We start from the raw sequence: 21,240 nt of genomic DNA on the forward strand, positions 1-21,240 counted from the left end.
AATACCCATCACCCTGTTACCCCCCCACCCCCTGCCCTCTGAAATCTGCAGATTATTTCTCGGGGTTCATAGTCTCTCATGGTTCATCTCCCTCTTGATTTCTCCCCCTTTGGATTTCCAAAAACAAACAAACAAACAAAACTGGGGTCTTCTTAGAATGAGATAACACATATTTGCCTCAGCCTATGTTGTTTATGTCCTATTAGGGTTGAATTTGCCTGTAATATCTATAGAAAAAAGAAATGAAGCTTACACATAATTATATTCTTAATGAATGCCTCTTTTGTCTTAATAAGTTAACACTGTCCCTTATTAGAAAGGTGTTTATTCTAACATATGGAGAAAGAAGTGTGAGTTCAACTCTATAAAAACTTACAAGGCAGAGACTTTGTAAACATAATCACAACAAAGGTTGACACCTTCACATATCTGCATAAAAGTTAGATTATCAGTGATTTAAATTTGTACATTCTCTTAAAATTCTTGAGAAACATATTTTGGCCATGACTCACAGAAACTTTCAGAAATCAAAGGGAGATAAAGTGGTGTTAAGCATTACATAATTTTATTTTAAATGGTATTTTTGCCTTTCCAAGGTCATGTGTTATCTGAGAAAAGAATCATTTTTCTTCCTATCCAGAGTTATTGAACTAACTGGGGATGTGACTCCCGATATGAAATCCATTGCTAAGGCTGACCTTATCGTCACTACACCAGAGAAGTGGGATGGAGTCAGTAGGAGCTGGCAGAATAGGAACTATGTGAAGCAGGTCACTATTCTTATCATCGATGAGATCCATCTGCTTGGTGGGTACCGTGCTATCTGACACCAGTTTATACATTTTGACTCTCACATGGGCAGCAGCCAGCATCAGGACCTGTTCAATGATTAACATGTATTATTCCTATTTCCTAGGGGAGGAAAGAGGCCCTGTTCTGGAAGTCATTGTATCTCGAACAAATTTCATCTCCTCGCACACAGAAAAGCCTGTTAGAATAGTTGGACTCTCTACCGCATTAGCTAATGCTAGAGACCTTGCTGACTGGCTCAATATTCATCAGGTATGTGGAAGATTGATAAATAAGTCTTTGATACTGTGGCGTAGGTGGCTGTATTAAGGAGGCACTAAACATTATAAACTTAAATATAAAAATGGAAAATGATTTCTTTGTTGTTTTCACTGCAGATGGGCTTATTCAACTTCCGACCATCAGTACGTCCAGTTCCACTGGAAGTTCACATTCAAGGCTTCCCAGGTCAACATTACTGCCCTCGTATGGCTAGTATGAATAAGCCTACATTTCAAGGTAAGCTTCAGGCCCTTGGGATGAAATAGCAACCATTTTGTACGATAGCCTTTAAACGCGTTCCAGATAATTTGGGCTTCTTTGAACGGGTAATACTGCTCCAACTTCTCCAAATGTAGGTTATGCCTCTTCTGTTAAGGCATAAAAATGTATGTTGAATTAAATATTGAAAATTGGAGAGATTTCATATATGATACTATCTTGGAAGTAGAGAAAAAAATGTATGTATTTTTTAAAAGTAATTAAATAATTCTTTATTAAGTTATTTTCTTATAGTAGTAGCTTGAACAAATGATAAATAGGAGCTATAAGTATAAAAAATACCACATAATCTTTACCAGAAAGCATAAAACTTATAAACTTTAGTACTTTTTTTAAACAATGCTTCTGTTTTTGTGGTTTTTTGTTTTTTTTTTTTTGGTTTTCCTTTTCTAACAATTTAGACAAGCAAGAAAGATTTAAGAATAACACTCCTATTGAAACATGTTTTGTTTAGGCTGCATAAGGGATATTTATTATATCAATTAAAAATAACCTCCAAAATAAATTCTCTAATGTGAACTGCTGTTGATTGTGAGGTGACAGTTGTGAGGTGACTTTTTAGCTGCTGTAATTAGCCTTATGACAGAAGCAAAGTATTGATTGTGAACTGGAGACCAATCTTGGCAGTTCGGATTATTTACACCTCCACAGAAGCATTGTATAAAATCACTAATGAACAATAAATCTGCCGTGAGCTGTTCAGCCACACCTGTTCTTCCAGCAGCAAAAATCCATTAAATGTTGAGGTTTAAAAAAGAGACAGATTCATTCATGATTATGTGTACAAATGATACCAATATTGCACTAATATGTGTGTTTTAAACATTGTATTTCTAATATGATTTATCAGAGCATTACCATTTATATTCTGTAAGATTCGGATATACTGTGAGTGAGAAATAACATAAATGAATTTATTTTTTATGGTATGTATTGTGATTGCTTGTATTTATTTAAGGAATGGCCAGTTGCATACCAGTGATTGAAACAAAGCATTTTGTGTTCTATAAATCAATAGTAATAACTGAAGTACTTACACTTCTCTAGATGTATCAGTACAGTAGCTGTCCTTATAAACTATTTATTATACTTGTAGCATATCACTATATTTCTTTGAGTTTAGAAATATGATTTAATGATAGCTTCATTTCTCACTCTTAGGTCATACATATAGTCAAGGTCATGTCATCATTTTTGTTACAAACCTTGTTTCTTAACCCATAAGAAGAAATTCTGAAACATTTCAAACAAGAAATTATAAGAAGGTTAAACTTTTTATATAAAACTTTTACATATCTCTGTTTTAAGAGACCTATGTACACATAAGGATAAATTTCACTTGTGCCAGCTTATGAGCATTTTGGTAAAGAAATCTTGTTTCCAGTTAGGTCACATGATTTATGTGGCTCTTGAGGTAATTTTTTCTTTCAGTCTTATTATTTAGGTTTCAAACCATTCATTTCCTTTTCTGCGTGTCTGTTTCAAACCATTCATTTCCTCTTCTGTGTGTCTACCATCCATGTGCCATCAGCCACGTACAGATTCAGGCACGGTGTTCTCTGCAGCTCTCATCCACATTCTCTTATCTTTCCACTTGAAACCTTACACATGTTTTGGGAAAACAGAAGACCTTCATTTGACATATCTCTGGCTAGTCTGTTGATACAAACTCTCAATTATTCCATCGAGTGGTAATGACAGCAATAAAAGGAATTTTTGTGGCGTTTCTTACAATTTTCATCACTCTGCAGGACTTGACTCTCTCCCCCAGATGCCAGGACCAATTAACTCTGTAATACCATTGCTTAGGCAAGCAGAAACACAACCGTGAAAACTCAACCTTAGATTGAATATTCGTATACAGCTGTCACTAGACGGTAGCAGCTTTTGTGTCACCTTCCTCAGCAACTCAAAATAGAACTGAGACCTGACACAGTTAAATTCCCCCTGTCCAGGCAATGTACTCCCCTCAGTGGGTTCAGCTACCTTCTCTTTCCTACCATTTTTCTAATATGCTGTCAGGGCCGGGTAGTACCACAAACAATGCAGAATTTTGATGATCAAATTAAGAATTCATATAAACCACTTAGTTTCATGTATCCATTTGGTATCCTAATGATATGCATATTATGGTATAAGTAGCTTATCCTTTTATTTTCCACAACTTTTCAATAGCAATTAGAAGCCATTCTCCAGCCAAACCTGTTTTGATATTTGTCTCATCAAGACGTCAGACTCGTCTTACTGCTTTGGAATTGATAGCCTTTCTGGCTACTGAAGAAGATCCAAAGCAGTGGTTAAATATGGATGAAAGAGAGGTAAGCAATCTATTTTATTTCTATTTCTTACACATGTCAAATTAGTTTATATTTAGCATAATGGAAATTGCATATTTAATGATGTTTAGTTTTAAGCTATACTAAAAATTTAGTATAATGTTACAGAAATTTAGGGAAAAAGTAGGAAATGCATAATACTGCCACCTTAACAGTATTAATGTTTTGATATATTTTCTTCTAATATGTTCCTGGTGAATATTTACTTTGATATCCATATTTGTTTCCATATGTCTTTCCTTTAACATCATCACCTATGTATATTATAATATATTTGTTTTTCTATTGGCGTGTTCACTGCCCTCATGGAACTTAGAAACAATTTTGCAAAATTGACTTTCTATAAAATATATAATAACATAACCATTTTCAAAAATTTAGAAAACACTAAATGTGAAAATTAAAAACCTGTTTTTATCCTTTAACCAAGTAGTAACCATCATTAAAATTGGAAGCAACTATAATTTTTTATGTCTACATAGTTGTAGTCTATTACGTGGCTACCCCATTAAATAAATAACCATGCATCATTATTATTATAGGTTTTCTTTATTTAAACTTATTTCCTCAGTATAAATTTAAAAATAATGGGTCAAATAATATGGATTTTTTTAGTTTTCATATACACTGCTAATTATTTTCCAAAAGGGTTTACCGGTTCACCTTCTCCCATTGATACGTGTATTGTCAGCAGTATATGAGAGTTAAATAACAGTTTTACTACACCCTCATTTGTTGTAACTTATCAATATATTATAGGTAAGATATTCCTTATTATTTTAATGTACATCTTAATTTGTGTGTGATTGAACTTTTTTTCATGTATTTGTTTACTGTTGGTTATCTTTTTCTTTTTTTTTTGGTCTGTTTATTCCTTTAAACTTTTATGTTTTGCAGTACAGCATTTTTCTTATAGATTTGTGGCAGCCTTAACAAATACACGCACACCCCGAAATTTCATATGACATCACTTTTTTCCATATATGTTTATTACTACACATGCACGCGTGCGCACACACACACACTAATCTTTATCTGATTTTATTAGTTAATTTTGCTAATTCCTTGGAATTTTTCTTTTTTTTTTTTTGTCTTAGTAGCTTTTTACAAATAGAGTTTTTGTGTTTTGGGGTACATTGGTGGCACAGTCCGTTAAGTGTCTGACTCTTGGTTTCAGCTCAGGTTGTGATCTCAGGGTCTTAAGATTGAGTCCCATGCCAGGCTCTGCGCTCAGCTCAGCGTGTACTTGAGTGTCTCTTTCTCTCTCCCTTTGCTTTCCCTCCCAACGCTTTCTCTCTCTCTCTCTCTCTCTCACCCTCCAAAATAAATAAATAAATCTTTAAAAAAGAAAAAGAAGTCTTTGCATTTGGGGGTTTGGGGCACCTGGATGAGCCAGTGGATTGAGTGTCTGACTCTTTGGCTCAGTTCATGATCTCAGCTGTGAGATCAAGCCCTGTGTCAGGCCCCCTGCTCAGTGCCGAATCTGCTTGAGATTCTCTCTCTCCCTCTGGCCCCCCTTCCCTGCTCATACTCTCTCTCTCTCTTTTTTTTTTTTTTTTAAAGGAGAAGTGTTTGCATTTTATGTGATACAGTTAATAATCATTCTTTGTGATTCTTTCTACTACTTCTAAAGGTAGATATTCCTCTTTCCCTCCATAGATTTATAGTGATTTTCCTTTCTTGTACTTGTCTTGCTTTTTAGAGATATTTTTATCATTGGAATTTCAATAAAAAAATAGATAAAATCAGTAATAAATTTGTTGCATTGTTTCCCTTTCTCTCCATATCTTTCCTTTTTCATCTCATGCAGCCTGAAGAAGAATAGTCAAAACAGTGTTTCTAACCCACTGGTGTCCAGGCTCAGTAGTTGGGATATTTTCCCCTTCTACTTCTCATGAGTCCTTTAGGATTAGTAGGCCTGTTGGATGATACTGTGTATATTGCAGTTCTGTGTTAACTAATATTAGTTAACTAATAATTCAAAATGTTCTTGTATAGGCCTGTAGGTAACTTTATTCACTGATAAGTAGCAGATCCCAATATTGACTTCCTATAAAAGGTGTCACATGACACTTTTAAGTAGAGTGACCACTATCATGTTACCTCAATGTTGTTTGTGTATACTAAATATTTATTTAAGATAATGATTTAAGATCAAAATAATTTGTCAAAAGTTTTCTTGTCCTTTTATTCAGTTAGTATGTTCAAAAGAATCACCCTGCTGTGTGTAACAATATCTTGAACTTAGGAAGCAAATGGTGAGAAATAGATGTATGGAATATTGACAGTTTATGTGCAGCATCTGTCTAGGCTTAATATATTTTCTCTTGCGTCTTATCCCTAAAAATGTTCCAAATGGACGATTTTCTTTGAAGTCAAGGTATAAAGTACATACCTATTGAATGCATTTTGAGAGTGTTCAAAATGTATGTGTGTGTGCGTGGCAGTGCATTTTGCATGTGTGACTCATACTAACCTCAAATGCGAACCTCATGTCCTCTTCTAGCTATAGTACACTTACTATTTTTTTTTTTTTAATTTAAATGTATGAGACCTAAGAACCTGTGGTCAGCTCAGCCATTGTGTAGAGTTACTTCTCCGTTTTTTGGTTTTCTTTTTCCTCAGCACAAAAATTTATCACCAAGACTTATTATAAACCATAGAATTTACTTGCATGGCTTCTGCTGTTTTGTAGATTTTTCACTGCTAAAATAATACAGCTAGAAATTATGTCATTTCCAGACATTGTGTTTTACCAAGTACATTGCAATAGTAAGACAATCCAGGCTTAGTTTTAGTCTTTCCTCTAAAAGTCATCACCTTTAAAATCAAAATGTCAGAGGTTTTGCAACTGATTGCTATGCAAATTCAATCCAGTTCTACCAAAAATATATAAAGCAGGTGTTTCAGTTTTTGATTCCCCTAATTACCTTAAATTTTTTAACATTTTAGTCTTCATGAGAGTTACTTTCCATCATATTGTGGACTAGAAGTTTAGTGGCAATTCCTATTGCTACTGCTTGCACAGTTTCAGATTGGTGTTCTGTGGCAGAACCAGGTAGATTAAGTGGGTCAACAAAGGAGAAAAAAAATAAAAGTTATCCATTGATCTTCATAGTCCAGTAAATCTTCAAAGTACTAGGAAGCAGGACCACCCCTTCAAGTATATCATTGATGTGAAATTATACTGTAGCATGGGGAAACCCCAAAAGTAATACCTTTTCATATTCCTCATCAGGAAGTGATTTCAAAAGTTGGTAGGCATATGCCACCATGTCACTTGGAGTCTCAGTTTGATAAACACCACTGGTACATTAACTTAAGACTGTTGTTGGGTTTTACATTACTCTCTCAACCTTCGAATCCAAGTCAGAAACATTGGAATGCTTGAGCTTCACCCTCAAGCATACAGCAGGAATAGAGAATATCTTACCTCTGTGACTTCTGTGCAAGAGAAGATACTCAGTTGCTGGCTGTCTGTAGGTAGTCTTTCACAGTCCTTTAGCTGGTTATATCCAGTCATTCTGTTCTTTTGCAATCCCATTTCAATATTCTCTAGCCAGGGGGCTAAATTATAAAGTTACCCACAAACAACACATGCTATATGCAGAAGAGGAGGGTAGAGAGAAGAAAGAGAAAAGAAATTTGTTAAAATACATAAAATGTGTTAGTTAAAATATGCATAGGGCATATATGAGATAGCAAAGGTAGAGGTCACAGTATTTTTTTTCTGCAACACAGGACAAAACGTATTTGGCCAGGGAGCCAGACATTTCTGATTTATTTTCTCTACCATCTATCACCTGCACACTACTTCAATCAGCCCATAAGCTAATTAAGATTCTTTATCCATTGGAGTAACCAAAACCCACATTCTTGAAACATTAGAAATTGGATTTTTATATATCCTTACTAAATATGGCTTTAAGAGTTTTGATTAGTTTTTCAAGTGGATACAGTAGTGTGAGATCTTGCTAGGAACTATCCAAATTTTTCTGTCCCCTTATTGTGCAGCAATAACCCAATTTCTTTAGCAGGATTGGTTACCTAAACTACACTATGACCACATTTTGCTTAATCACCCATACAATGAGAGATGTAGCTATTTCAACTTCTAAGTAAATTGTTACATCCCTTGAATGTTAAGTCTCTAAACTAGCACAGTTAGAATTATAAGGAAGGGAAACAAAAATTTTCTAAGTGGTTTATTAGCTATGACTACAAAAGCATTTACACATGTTGAATACTTGATTCCTGGAACTGTATATTCTAGGAATGAGAGAAGCAGTATCATTTAATGATGACTACTTCAGAGCATACACCTCATTTTACAAGGGAGTTCCCCCAGTCTTGCCAAAGCAGTGTCTTTCAGCTGCCACTCTGAGTCATTCATCTATAAAGCCAGCTCTTTCTAGGTAATGAGGGAGGCAGTAAGACCAGTGAATACCATGGCATCCATTGTCTTAATCTTTCTTATCTTAATCTTTCTGCATAAAGTGAATTCCTCACTCAAGGTATCTCCTATCCTTTTTCCTCAGAAACATTATCATAGGAGATATTAGATGATGTATAAAGATGATGTGTTCAGTAATCCTACTGTTGAGGCTACTGAGAGCACTCAATAAACAGGAAAAAGAAACAAAATCCAAAGTGTCCATTCTAGACATCATCCCAAATAGATGTCGCCTCTGAAATAGCAAGGATCCAGTATAATCTCCTTACTACCAGAGAGCTCTCTGGTCCTCTGAGCAAGGTCCTTTATAATGGGCCTGGGGATGTTTGCCCTGGTGGCATATTAGGCACAGAGCGGGGGCAGTAACTGGGTCTGCCTGAGGAAATGGTAATCCATGTTTAGCCTGTGCGTAGTTTTCATCTCTTCCACCATGGCACCATTTAGTACATCAACCCGCTGCACACAACCCTGGGATCTGGAGCAGGGGGAAACTGCCTGATAGCCTTAGAAGTGATCATTTTATTCACTTGACTATTAATAGCATTGTCCACCCTGCTGTTAACTCCTTGGTAAACATCTTCATGGGATGTACGTAGTCTGTTCTGGGACCATTCTAAACTTTCATCCCCATAAATCTTGTGCCCTTCTTGCCACCTGCCCTCCAGCTGAATTAGAGATAGCATGGAAAGAAAAGGCATATGCATGGAGAGTTCATGAATTGCCTTTCATGATATTCTTCCATCTGGTCCTTTTATTTCTTCTAATGATGGACTGCTGCCAGGTACACCCCCTGTATATCTGGAGAGACCATGTAGCAGTAGTTCATGATCAGTAGCTTCAGTTGCAAAATTACCTGGTATCACATCAAAAATGCCCATAAAGAGTAATCCTCTAACTTAAAGTCATTAGGCAGCTCTTGCCAGATTTTGTAAAGTGTTCATTAACATATGTATTGAATATCTACAACTTTAACCAAGCACTATGTCAGCCAACTGATCCCTATTCTCAAGCTCAACTAGATAGAAATTTAAAAATATATATATGATGCAGCAAATAATATTATAAAAATTGCTATAAAAATGAGAAATGAGGGCGCCTGGGTGGCTCAGTGGGTTAAGCCGCTGCCTTCGGCTCAGGTCATGATCTCAGGGTCCTGGGATCGAGTCCTGCATCGAGCTCTCTGCTCAGCAGGGAGCCTGCTTCCTCCTCTCTCTCTCTGCCTGCCTCTCTGCATACTTGTGATCTCTGTCTGTCAAATAAATAAATAAAATCTTTAAAAAAAAAAAGAAGTTTTCTCTGATCATTCTATTTAAAGAAGCCCCACATCCCCTTATCATATTTCATTTCTCATTTTTTTTAAGATTTTATTTATTTATTTGACAGACAGAGATCACAAGTAGGCAGAGAGGCAGGCTCTCTGCTCTCTGTTGAGCAGAGAGCCTGATGCAGGGCTCCATCCCGGGACCCTGGGATCATGACCTGAGCTGAAGGCAGAGGCTTTAACCCACTGAGCCACCGAGGCGCCCCAGAAGACTTCTTTAAGGAGGTAACATTTAAGCTGAGAACCACAGCATAAGAACAAGTCAACTATACCATGAGAGAAGATAATAGCACTTCAGGTCAAGGGAACAGGATGTTAAAGGAACTGAGATCAGCTCAGCTGGAATAGAATAAGCTAGGAGGAAAATGGTAAAAGTTAAATTTCAGAGTAGGCAGTAGCCAGCTCATATAAGGCCTTAGACCCTTGGTTATAGAGCTCGGATCTGGATTATAAGCACTAGGGGAAGACAGTCATGTATTTATTTATTAAAGAAACATCTTTAATAGGCTCCTTCTATGTATTAGGTAAAATTCCTAGGCTGAGAATTAACATTCTTGTGGAGATGATTAGATAAAAAGCCAATATGTCAAATCGTAATAATTTCTATGGAAAAATAAATAAGTAGGGTAGGGAGAAAAGGGGGTGTTGAGTAGTAAAATATTATACATTGACAGAAGTACAGAATGCCCCTGTGATGAGGGTAGCTTTGAATAGAGAACTGGAAGAAGCAAGGAAACAAACCAAGCAGATAGCTAAGGGAGGGGTCTCTCCAGGAAATTAAAAGGTTTTAAGTTAGGCAAATGACACACTCAATTTGCATTTTAAGGTCACTTTTGCTGCTTAATGGAAAATGGATTGAAGTGGAAGTTAAGTATGGAATTAATGATGGTGGTGACCTATGGGCCACATAAAGTGGTGACAGTGGAAATGGAAAGATGTTTTGGTCTGGATTCAGTAGGACTTTCTGATAGATGAGAAATGAAGGTTGAGAAGATGAAAAGAGTCAAGAATGACTTTCCAGTTATTAACTCTAAATATCTGAGTAAATAATGGTCTCATTTATTAAAATGGGGAGAGCTGAAAGTATCGGATGGAAAGAAAGGAAAAGACAGATTTGAGCCAAGGGGGGAAGAAAAAGAAACAAGTTATATTTTGGATGTTAATTTGTAATTCCAAGACCCTCAGGGCAATTAGATATAGGTAGTCTGTATAATAACAGGTGATGTGAAATGAATATATGAACTTGGGAGCATCAGCATACAAGCAGCCTTTACACCTAAGTAAGCACATGAGACCCTGAGACATGTGTGGAGAACCAAAGGGCCAGGCCTTGAGGGACTCAAGGTAGACCTTGGGTAAAAAATAAAGAGCTGGCAAAGGGCACTGAGAAGGTGATGTCAGCAAGGAAAGTCTTAAAACATGGTAGATGAGAGGGTTTTGTGAAGGAAGAAGGGTTTAACTACTTCAAATATTAATGGGAGCTGAGTGAGTTCAGCCCTCCTGGATGAACGTGGCAAGCAGCAACTTGGACAACTTGAAATCACAAGTTCAGATTTGATAGTTTCTACTAATGACAGTTTCCTTTCTTTCTTTTTTCTTTTTAAGATTTTATTTATTTATTTGACACAGAGAAAGAGAGCGAGCAAAAGCAGGGGAAGCAGAAGAAGGAGAAGCAGGTTCCCTGCTGAGCAGGGAGCCTGATGCAGGGCTTGATCCCAGGACTCTAGGGTCATGTCCTGAGCCAAAGGCAGATGCTTAACTGACTGAGCCACCTCGGTGTCCCTAATAACAGTTTTCTATTGTTCTTTTGATTCATTTGATTTTTTATTCAACATACATATTGACCTCTTTCTTCTTTATAGGTAAGTAGTTAGTACCAAACTTTGAAGATGGACTTTGAGATTGTTGAAAATCAGAAATTAAGTTGAGTTTAATATAGGGTAGCCACATTTTCTACTCGAAAATCTGTTTTATTATCAAACCAAAATAGATTTAGCTTGCAATACAAAAGTCCCACCCCATGTGCTTTCTATTTTAATCAGGCCTCGGACCTCTTAGTGACTGACAAGTAGAGAAATTACTAGGCTAATAATATCAAAAGTAAGTATCAAAAGCTAAGTTTTAAACAGACATTATCCACAGATTTGCTGAGCATTGGACATTTGAACTTAGTTGGTCCTCATGGAATAGTTGTGTAATTCACAGCAGCTACAAAACATGAAGCTGTTTTATTTTGCCGTAAGTGATATCATGCATGTCTTAATGAAGAAAGAGGCAAACGTCTTATGCTTAATAATAATTGACATATTTATAGACTACTTTATAGTCCATTAAAGGCTTATGTTATGTCATTTTATCATGAATTTTGGGAGTATTGTTCTTGTTATCCCAGTTTTACAGATAAAAAATTGAAACTTGAAAGAAGTAAGTAATTATCCCAATAGCGTGAAATAAATGGAGTTCAGAAACTCAAAAGCAGGATAGCTGACCCAGTTTTTTCACTCTGCCATACAGTAACTGAAATCTTTGACAACACACTGACTAGACAAGATGGAAAAGTCACAGTGCCCATATGTGTTTTGCTAGGGATAGAAATATACAGTAAAGACGGAAAAGTCAGTAGCTACAATATAAAACACAGGCAGCCAATAAGAGCATAAGAGCTGTGCCATTCTTAGTCATGAGTGGTGATATTTTCATTTATAAAAGAAGATACTTTTAGATATTCTTAATTTTTAGGCATAGGAGTAGAAATACTGAAGAATAATTAGGTCTGCTAATCATCTGCGTAGTTCCCCAGTTGTGTGAGTGTAGTACTCAATTCATTATTTCAAATCTTACCTGGTTTTTGCCCACAGTCTAAAACAGTGAGGCCCAGACTTTGGCCAAATGAGTGATTTCATTATTTTAGTATATCACATCCCTGTGGTAATTAAAAGGTGGCATTGTGGTTGAGAACATGGATTGGAGCCAGGCCTCTTGGGTTCAGTACCAACTATCCATTACAAGCTGCCATGACCTTTGTGGGGTGTTCAGCCTCTGAGCTTCAACTATAAAAGAATAATAATCCTATCCTTATAGGATTAAGTATTAAATGCATTAAGTTATGTAATGTACTTAGAACAAGCCTGGAACAGAGGTAAATGTTCAATAACCATTTTGTTTGTTTTTTTAAAGATTTTATTTATTTATTTATTTATTTATTTGAGAGAGAGAAAAAGTGAGAGAGATCATGAGAGGGGAGAGGGTCCAAGGGAGAAACAGACTCCCCGCTGACCGGGCCCCCCACCCAGTGCGAGACTTGATCCCAGAACTCTGGGATCATGACCTGATCCAAAGGCAGTTGCTTAACCAACTGAGCCACCCTGGGTCCCCTAAATGTTTAATAAGTGTTAACTGTTACTACTGTTATAATACAGCAACATCGAATACCTTATAAATGGATAAGTTCTTTTTGCTGAAATCTCTGTGGTTAAATTCGCTATTATTTTTATAATATTTTTCTTATGTTCCTCCCTAAATTTAACTCATATTAATGTAGTATCTGTTTACTTAAAATTATGCTACCTTAACAAAGTAATTTTATAAAATCCCTTTCATGAAATTATCTTTAAATTAAAAGCTTTATCTGCATTTTAAAAGCTTTTCAAGACATGGAAATGCTCTCCAAACACGTGTTAGAATCTGAACTCTCCAAAAATGGAAAGAAGCATAAAATGTATATTCCAGAATAAATATGAAACACTGACTTGGATTTCCTACCAATAGCATAGTGAATTAAGTTAGAAATATTAATAAGGAAAAATCTTTAATATTTTGCCCTACAAACCAGTTTTGATATTGCCATCATTAAGAATTAGGAAGGAAACACTGAAAATAGTATTGTGTTTATTTAGCAGACATAGCAAAGATTTACATGTTATTGTTTAGATTTCATTTATATATTTAATTTACATGTAATCTTATATTTAATTACATTCATAAATATATGTATTAATAGTGTGGTAAATCATTTTGAAGAGTCATTGTTGTGGGCTTCAGAGAAGACAGCAAGGAGCATATGATAAAGAGCATTGGCAAAGATTGGAAACTTACTTTCTTTAATTAATTAATATTATTTTTAAATCTCTTTTCCCTTAGTAGATAAGCAGGATGTTCTAAAGTGTTTCTTTCATTTTGACTTCTTCGCCTTCAGTCTATGGGGTTTATCATACAGAAGTATTTTTAAGAAATTCACACTTGGTAATTATAAGGAAATGTTTAACTTTAACATCTGTACCAGATGTGATGTATTTAATTATCTTTGTTTTTAAAAAGTTTCATAACTTTCATTATTCTTCCGTATGCTGCATCTTTATTGAGCATTTGAGACAATTGATAAGTATTATTCAGTGGCATATGGTCTGAGTCTGACGTGCTTTGAAAAGAGTACAGAGTTTTCTGATAATGAGGATTCTGTGAAAATGGGAAAACCAGCACAACAGATATGCTTTGAGAAAGTATGGGTTTTTAGCATCTTGAAACAATATATCACACTCAAAGGGACAGAATTGGGCTGTACAATCTGTTAGCTCATTCTTGTCCAATCTGGTCTCCTCCTTTCTTTTGGAGCCAGCATTGTCATCAACTCACTGAATTATATTCTGACTGGAATGTATTTTGGGCACAGAGTAATGTATCTACTTAAATGGAATCCTATATTTCTACAAAAGCTTTTTGAGTGTAATAAATTTAAAATATAAAAAAATTCTATTAAGTTAAAGTAATTGGTTCAACAGTTTACATATGTGCCTCCTCCACCATCACCCTAAAAAAAAAAAAGCCACTATTTAGAGGAATATAGATCTGTTTTTGTTTTATTTATAATATTGAATAATTTCTTTTGGTTTAACTATCAGGTAGTCAGACATTTCCAAGACTGTTGGAAAGATACCTATACATTACAACAAATGTTGGTTGAATAGAAATGAACTGTGGAATTAAAACTTCCTCTGTCAGTGTTTTAATTATCATAATTATTCTAATTAAAATTCTATAGCAGCCTTTCTTAACAAGAATTAAGCCTTAATGTCTTAAGACAGCCATTGCATGTAGAAGTGAACTTTTCTCTTAACCATCTAGAATGGTACTATCTATCTTCGGAAAAATTAAAAAGAATGTCATTCATATATTTTTTTGTGAGGTTTAATTCTCTTATGAAATTAGGGTCGAAAGAGTCTACTCTATAGTATTCAAGATCACTGGGTCTTTTAATTTGAAATATACTGGATGGTGTAAATGTTACATTAGAGCTGTACTATTTTATGTAAGGGATTAAATGTGATAATCTTTGTAACGTGTTATGCCCATTGCCTGACACATAATAACTACTCAACAAATAATGTGTATTACTATGTTTTAAGCTTTCATTATCCTGTTTCTCATAAATTTTGCTTATATTGTGATCAAGATGAAACATTTTAAGTATATAATTTAATCAAAGGTGTGTAGACTTTAATCAACAATTTATATTTTCATACTTAAACAGGCTGTCCTGGTAGTATCTTATGCTTAATGACTGAGTAACATTACTATAAATTTTGATTTTCTGTGGTGTTCAAATAACTCAGAATTCATGTACTAAATTCATGTAATAAATGAAGTTGTTTTTTGTAATTGTCCTCATGAGGATTTTAGGTCTTTGCCAGTTCAGTTAGGCAAATAGTTCTTTTTAATGCACTGATTTATGTGAAAGTGGGGGCTGGGGGAAAGAGAAACAGCCTTCCCTGATGTGAAAGGACAGGATATTAATGCCTCACCAAGCCTCCTGCCATAGGATTCTTTAGCTTTCCTATATTAAGTGGTGTATTTTAGGGGGTATGATTGGCATTGCCATGGAACAGTATAAATTATACAAGTTATAAAATTATACTGTTATTAAGTTATGAAACTGAAAAAAATAATCCCTGAAATTAATTGTCACAGCAAGAATATCAGTGAATTAATTTGATAGTGTAAATTGAAGATATTTATGCAGTGAACTATTGAACAAAAAAAAAATGGATAATAGGCTGTCACTTGAGAATAGCTAACATAATTTATGAGACAAGACAAGCACCTTTCTTATAGCATACATTATAGCATACAACTTGCTTATCGTTTGCTGATTTTAAAGGTAAAGTGGATTTATGTTACTACATTTCCATATCCTTCCTTAACAGTTTATAAAATGAGTATCCAAGAATATCAGGTGACCATACTGTGATTGTGAAACAGAATGAACTGTTTATATATTGCATTCAGTTCAGGGAAAGTTGATAAATAACACAATGTGTATACAATTAAAATATTACTTTGTTTCTATGAATGTTTTTTATACATTGAGAACTATTACAAAGCCTAATTTCACCTTCCCATTTTTTGAATTATCGGTGTAAAAACAACTTATTCCCACATTTTTAAAAAGTGGAAAATTTTTCTGCTCATTGAAAATAAGATGAGTTAGAATGAAAGCAATTGGAGTGCTTCATATATGACTATATTGTCTTTGCATTTTTGCTAAACTGCAGCAGCCAGTTAAACTTTTGTGAGATTTTTGTGAGGTGCTCACTGGTTTCTTCACAACCAGGAGAGTGAATGTATTGCAAGTATATTTGTCTATATTAAGGGAAAAAAAGAAATAAGATCCGAAGACAGGGTTGGTTGTTTATACTATCTCAGTTTTCAGGCATATAAAAATTATACATGTACCCATTTCCAAGTTTATCCTCCACTATTTTTCACTGTTGGAATATGATAGGGAAGTTATAGATATAACTAAAATATGTCATTCTTTTAACTGTTCATACATTCTCAAATCACTGCTTTAAGGACCAATAGAGATCTGTCACTAAACAGAAAGAAATTGGGCGTTCTATTTAGTTCTTTACAAGGAGTAAAATTTATAAGAAAATAAGATTTGTTTCTGTTGCCATAAAACCTGCATTGCATTAAGTCTTTTCCAAGTAGAATGGAAAGTGATGGAATACTCAGAGATGATATAAGATAATAAGTTTCAGAAACTCTTTAGATATATGGAAACTTGGCGAGCTAAACTGAGGCTGGAAATGAAACAATTTTACTACATATACAGCTTAATAATAGTTCTAATCAATAAGGAGCCATTACAAACCAGTAAGGGGGGAAAAAAGCTATCATATCCACTTAAAAGACAAAAAAGATAATTTACCAAAAAAGCCTAGTAAATATGAAAAGTATTTTACTGTACTGCTGATCAAAGAAATGAGAAGTGAACAAAAATATACCCATTTGATTTTTTAAATGAAGAAGCCGAGGCTGAGAGAGGTTGTATGATTTGCCCTGGGTCATTAAGTTCAGTTGAGAAAGCTTAAATTTGAATGATTCCTGACTATTTGGTGAGATTATGACTGATTTTTTTTGTATTAATTTTTTTTCCTTATTTTCTGAATTTTTAGCACTGAGCCAAAAAGATGGAAGGTTTTTCTATTACAGGAATTGATCAAGACCCTGAAACATTTTAGGCAACTTTATATCCTTTTTAATAATTGTTACTCACTCATTTAAGGAGTCATTGCATTAATCCACAGATTTTTTTTCCAAAATGGGTCTGTTAGGATATATATTCTCATTAACTAGATATTTTTTGAATTAATTTAATTATAACTGTAGATGAGGCCTCTATTTTTTACATAATATAAGAATCAGAAAACAAAATTAGTCAAATATAAACTTAGTATGAAAATTTTAAAGCTAATGAACCTATATCCTGTCATTGTGCTTTTATTTGCAGATGGAGAATATCATTGGGACACTAAGAGATTCCAACCTGAAGTTAACACTTGCTTTCGGAATAGGAATGCATCATGCTGGACTACATGAGAGGGACCGAAAAACAGTAGAGGAGCTGTTTGTAAACTGTAAAGTTCAGGTATTTCATTTTTCATAAACAGATACTTAAATGTAACTCAAAAGTTATGGTTTACTTAAATATATCTTATTTTCTAGGTTCTGATTGCTACAAGTACATTAGCCTGGGGTGTAAACTTTCCAGCTCATTTAGTAATTATTAAGGGAACAGAATACTATGATGGAAAAACAAGACGTTATGTGGATTTTCCCATTACAGGTAATTTTTTTTGACTTACAGTTATATTAAGCTTCTCTTTTAGTCTTAATAATCTGAATTTGCATGAATTGAATTGTAGAGAGTTGATCACATTTGAACATACAATGAGCAAATTGTAAATTTTTGTTTCCACTGCAAGTACTGTTCAAAGTATTGAGCCATTTTATTTACTTTAACATACCTAATTTGTTAATAAATATCAAAAGCCTAACCAATGGTTTCAAATTTACAAATAGATAAAAAGTACTGATTAGTAGCTATTAGTGATTTAATAAATCATAGTTAAACATTATACTGTTTAATTTTAAATCTGTTTCACTAGAAATACTTCTATGGCACTTCTAGAACCAAAGGGCTTATTGCTTCAATGTGTCCATGAACATTCTATTAACATATTTTAAAAGGTGATAAAAGCATTGTCAGTTCTGAAGAGGGAAATTGTATTTCCACACAAGGATTACATGTAAAAAATGTATTTCTAAATAACTTTTTACCTCAGAGATTCCTTCAGTATTAAAGAAAAACATTTATTTCATAAGTGGGAGGAGGGTGAGGCCAAAATGGACTCATGGGGTCCATTCCTGGGAAAAATAATCAGATTAATCTGCTGAAGAGATTTGCCCTTATATGTCTTACTTTTTCTTGTTCAATTAATTAAAATAGTGATTAACTCTTTTTTTAAGATTTTATTTATTTGAAAGAGAGAGAGAGAGAGAAGCATACACAAGCAAGGGGAGGGGCAGGGAGAAAGGAGAGAATCTCAAGCTGACTCCGTGCTGAGTGTGGAGCTCAGCGTGGGCCTCAGTCCCACCACGCTGAGATCATGACCTGAGCCAAAACCAAGAGTCAGATGCTTAACCAGCCAAGCCACCCAGGGGCCCCAAGTCTTAAACAGCATTTAACTAAAGGAGAGTTAACATTCTTACTTTTATAAACAGTAAGTAAGAGAGACCATTTTGGGGGCTTCAGTTTCCTGTCATAATGAATTGATTATGTAATTATTAGGGAACTCAACAGTAGGCATCAGAGACAATAAGCATTGTCTTAAAATATTCTGTATCCTTTGTTATTTTGTTGTGTTGTCAAAACATGCTATCATCACTAAATATACCTTGTGCTATCTGTCATCTTGTTGAAACCCTCTTGTTTTCTTTTTTATAGATGTACTCCAGATGATGGGGCGTGCTGGGAGGCCTCAGTTTGATGACCAAGGCAAAGCTGTAATTCTGGTTCATGACATAAAGAAAGACTTTTACAAAAAATTTCTTTATGAACCTTTCCCAGTAGAGTCAAGGTAAATTTTGCTATAAATTAATTTAAATGGATTTATTTCATAACAAGTTAATATTTATTTCATGGTATTTTATAGATAAAAATCAGTGAAAGTTCTAGTTCAAAAGAATTATTTGAAATGAAACTGAATTAACACTATAAGACAGAATTCAATTATAATTTCATTTTTAAAAAACCTTTTAAAAGAAGCAACGTAGTATGGTGTTGAATCACATGAATTCTGAAGCTAGATAACCTGGGTTCGTATCTGAGCTCCACTACTTACTTCCTTGATCTTCAGCAAGTTATTTGATTCCTCAGTGCCTTAGTGCACCTATCTGTAAAATGGAGATAACAGCCACGCTAGCTATCTCATAGGTTACTTGTAATGATCAAATGTATAGTGCTTATCACAGTGTCTATCACATAGTAAGCACTTAATAAATTTTAGTTTAATGTGTGTTTTTGTACCATAGTTAATAAAGAAATCTTCAAAATAAAGGGACTTGTAATGAATAATTTAGGCTACTGCCTTATATCAGAATTATCACATACTTCTTCGTGGCCCAGTGAACTACCCCTTTGACAGAGGCCTCCCTCATTTTCTCAGTGGAAAATAGCCTTTCTTCCTCAGATTGATATATTTTTTATTTATAACATTAATCACTTGCTATCTTTTGTTGTCTTTTTTAATATACTGTATTCTGACTGCAAAAGATAACACATATTTGTAATTCACAATGTAAATAATTACTGAAGTTTTTGTTTTAAGTGCTAATGTTCAATGTTTTTAATTTAGAAAATATAAAAATATGGATTCATTGAACACTGTGATGAGGGAAAATTTATGATCCTATATATAATATGTATTAATAAGATGTCTATATATGTTGTAAAAGAAAGCATGAATAATGATCTAAATATTCATCTCAAAAATTTGGAAAAAAATTAGCAAATTGAACTCAAGAAAAGAAAAGAAAGATAAGAGCAAGAAAGATTTGATACCAAATACACATTAGAAAAACATCAAAAAGTCAAAAGTTGGTTCTTTGAAAAGAAGAATGAAATCAATAAACCTTCAAGTCTGATCAAAAATATAGAAAGAAAGAATGAACAAAATAATATTAGAAATGAAAATCTCACAGGCATTGAAAAGATACTAAGAAAAACATGTAAATAATTTTAAAATTTAAATCAAATGGTAAAATTTATTTAAAAAATTATCAAACCGGCATAAAAGATAGAAAATCTAAATGTTCTCTTATTTATGAAAACAATTGAATCTAAAATTTAAAATTTTGCCATAAAAAAAATCTTCTCACTCAGATGCTTTACTAGTGAATTTTTCATAACATTAAGGATGAAATCACATCAGTCTTTTTTTTTTGTATTTTTTTATTTTTTTATAAACATATAATGTATTTTTATCCTCAGGGGTACAGGTCTGTGCATCCACCAGGTTTACACACTTCACGGCACTCACCATAGCACATACCCTTCACATCAGTCTGTCTTGAATGAACTTTTCCTAATAGTAGGAAAAATAAGACCATTTACCAACTTATTTTATAAGCCATGTTACCAAAACCTGGTGAGAAATTTACCAAAAAGAAACATTATCAAACCTGTAACTTTCGTGAATATAAATATAGAAATCCTAAACAAAACATTAGTAAATCAAATTATGTATAATTTTTTTATAAATGTGAAGTTAATTTATTATTTGAAAATAAATTACTATAATTTGCTACAAGGCTGCCTGGGTGGCTCAGTGGGTTAAGCCTCTGCCTTCGGCTCAGGTCATGATCTCAGGGTCCTGGAATCGAGTCCCATATCGGGCTCTCTGCTCAGCAGGGAGCCTGCTTCCCCCCTTCTCTCTCTCTGCCTGCCTCTCTGCCTACTTGTGATCTCTCTCTGTCAAATAAATAAACAAAATCTTTTTTAAAAAATTTACTACATTAGCAGGAAAAAAATGAGGAAATTGTATTATTTATCAAAATATTTATTATTATATAATACATATATAATATTATTATTATCAAAAAATATTTTTTAAAATTCCACATCAATTTATAATAAAAACTCTTAGCAAACAGGAGTATAAGGAAATGTCCTTAATCTGACAAGGAGTAAATATGCAAACATCATAATTAATAATGAAATATTGAAAGTTTTCCCTTTGAGATGGAGAATGATATAGGAATATTGTTCTCCCCCCACTTCCACCAAGCATTGTACTAGAAGCCCAAGCCACTGCAATAGGTAAGGAACAGAGATAAGTCAGAATATTCTTTTGGACAAGAGTAGTGACTAGACAGCACAAAAGGAGGGCTTCCGAGGAACTGGTGATACTTGATCTTAGTGCTGGTTACACAGGTGTGTT

General features: G+C 34.1%; 1 protein-coding gene across 1 annotated transcript in view; it reads left to right on the top strand.

Annotated features, from left to right (window-relative positions):
* ASCC3 (activating signal cointegrator 1 complex subunit 3) overlaps positions 1 to 21,240 on the top strand; it is a 338,051-nt gene that overhangs the window by 231,708 nt on the left and 85,103 nt on the right. The window contains exons 27-33 of the mRNA XM_082731866.1: positions 641 to 807; positions 917 to 1,062; positions 1,188 to 1,308; positions 3,526 to 3,668; positions 17,250 to 17,387; positions 17,465 to 17,585; positions 18,747 to 18,879. Of these exons, the coding sequence (XP_082587992.1) occupies positions 641 to 807; positions 917 to 1,062; positions 1,188 to 1,308; positions 3,526 to 3,668; positions 17,250 to 17,387; positions 17,465 to 17,585; positions 18,747 to 18,879 (969 nt within the window). The remainder of the gene's footprint in view (positions 1 to 640; positions 808 to 916; positions 1,063 to 1,187; positions 1,309 to 3,525; positions 3,669 to 17,249; positions 17,388 to 17,464; positions 17,586 to 18,746; positions 18,880 to 21,240) is intronic.

This window comes from Mustela nivalis (assembly GCF_964662115.1).
Source record: "Mustela nivalis genome assembly, chromosome: 5".
NCBI classification, from domain to species: Eukaryota; Metazoa; Chordata; class Mammalia; order Carnivora; family Mustelidae; genus Mustela; species Mustela nivalis.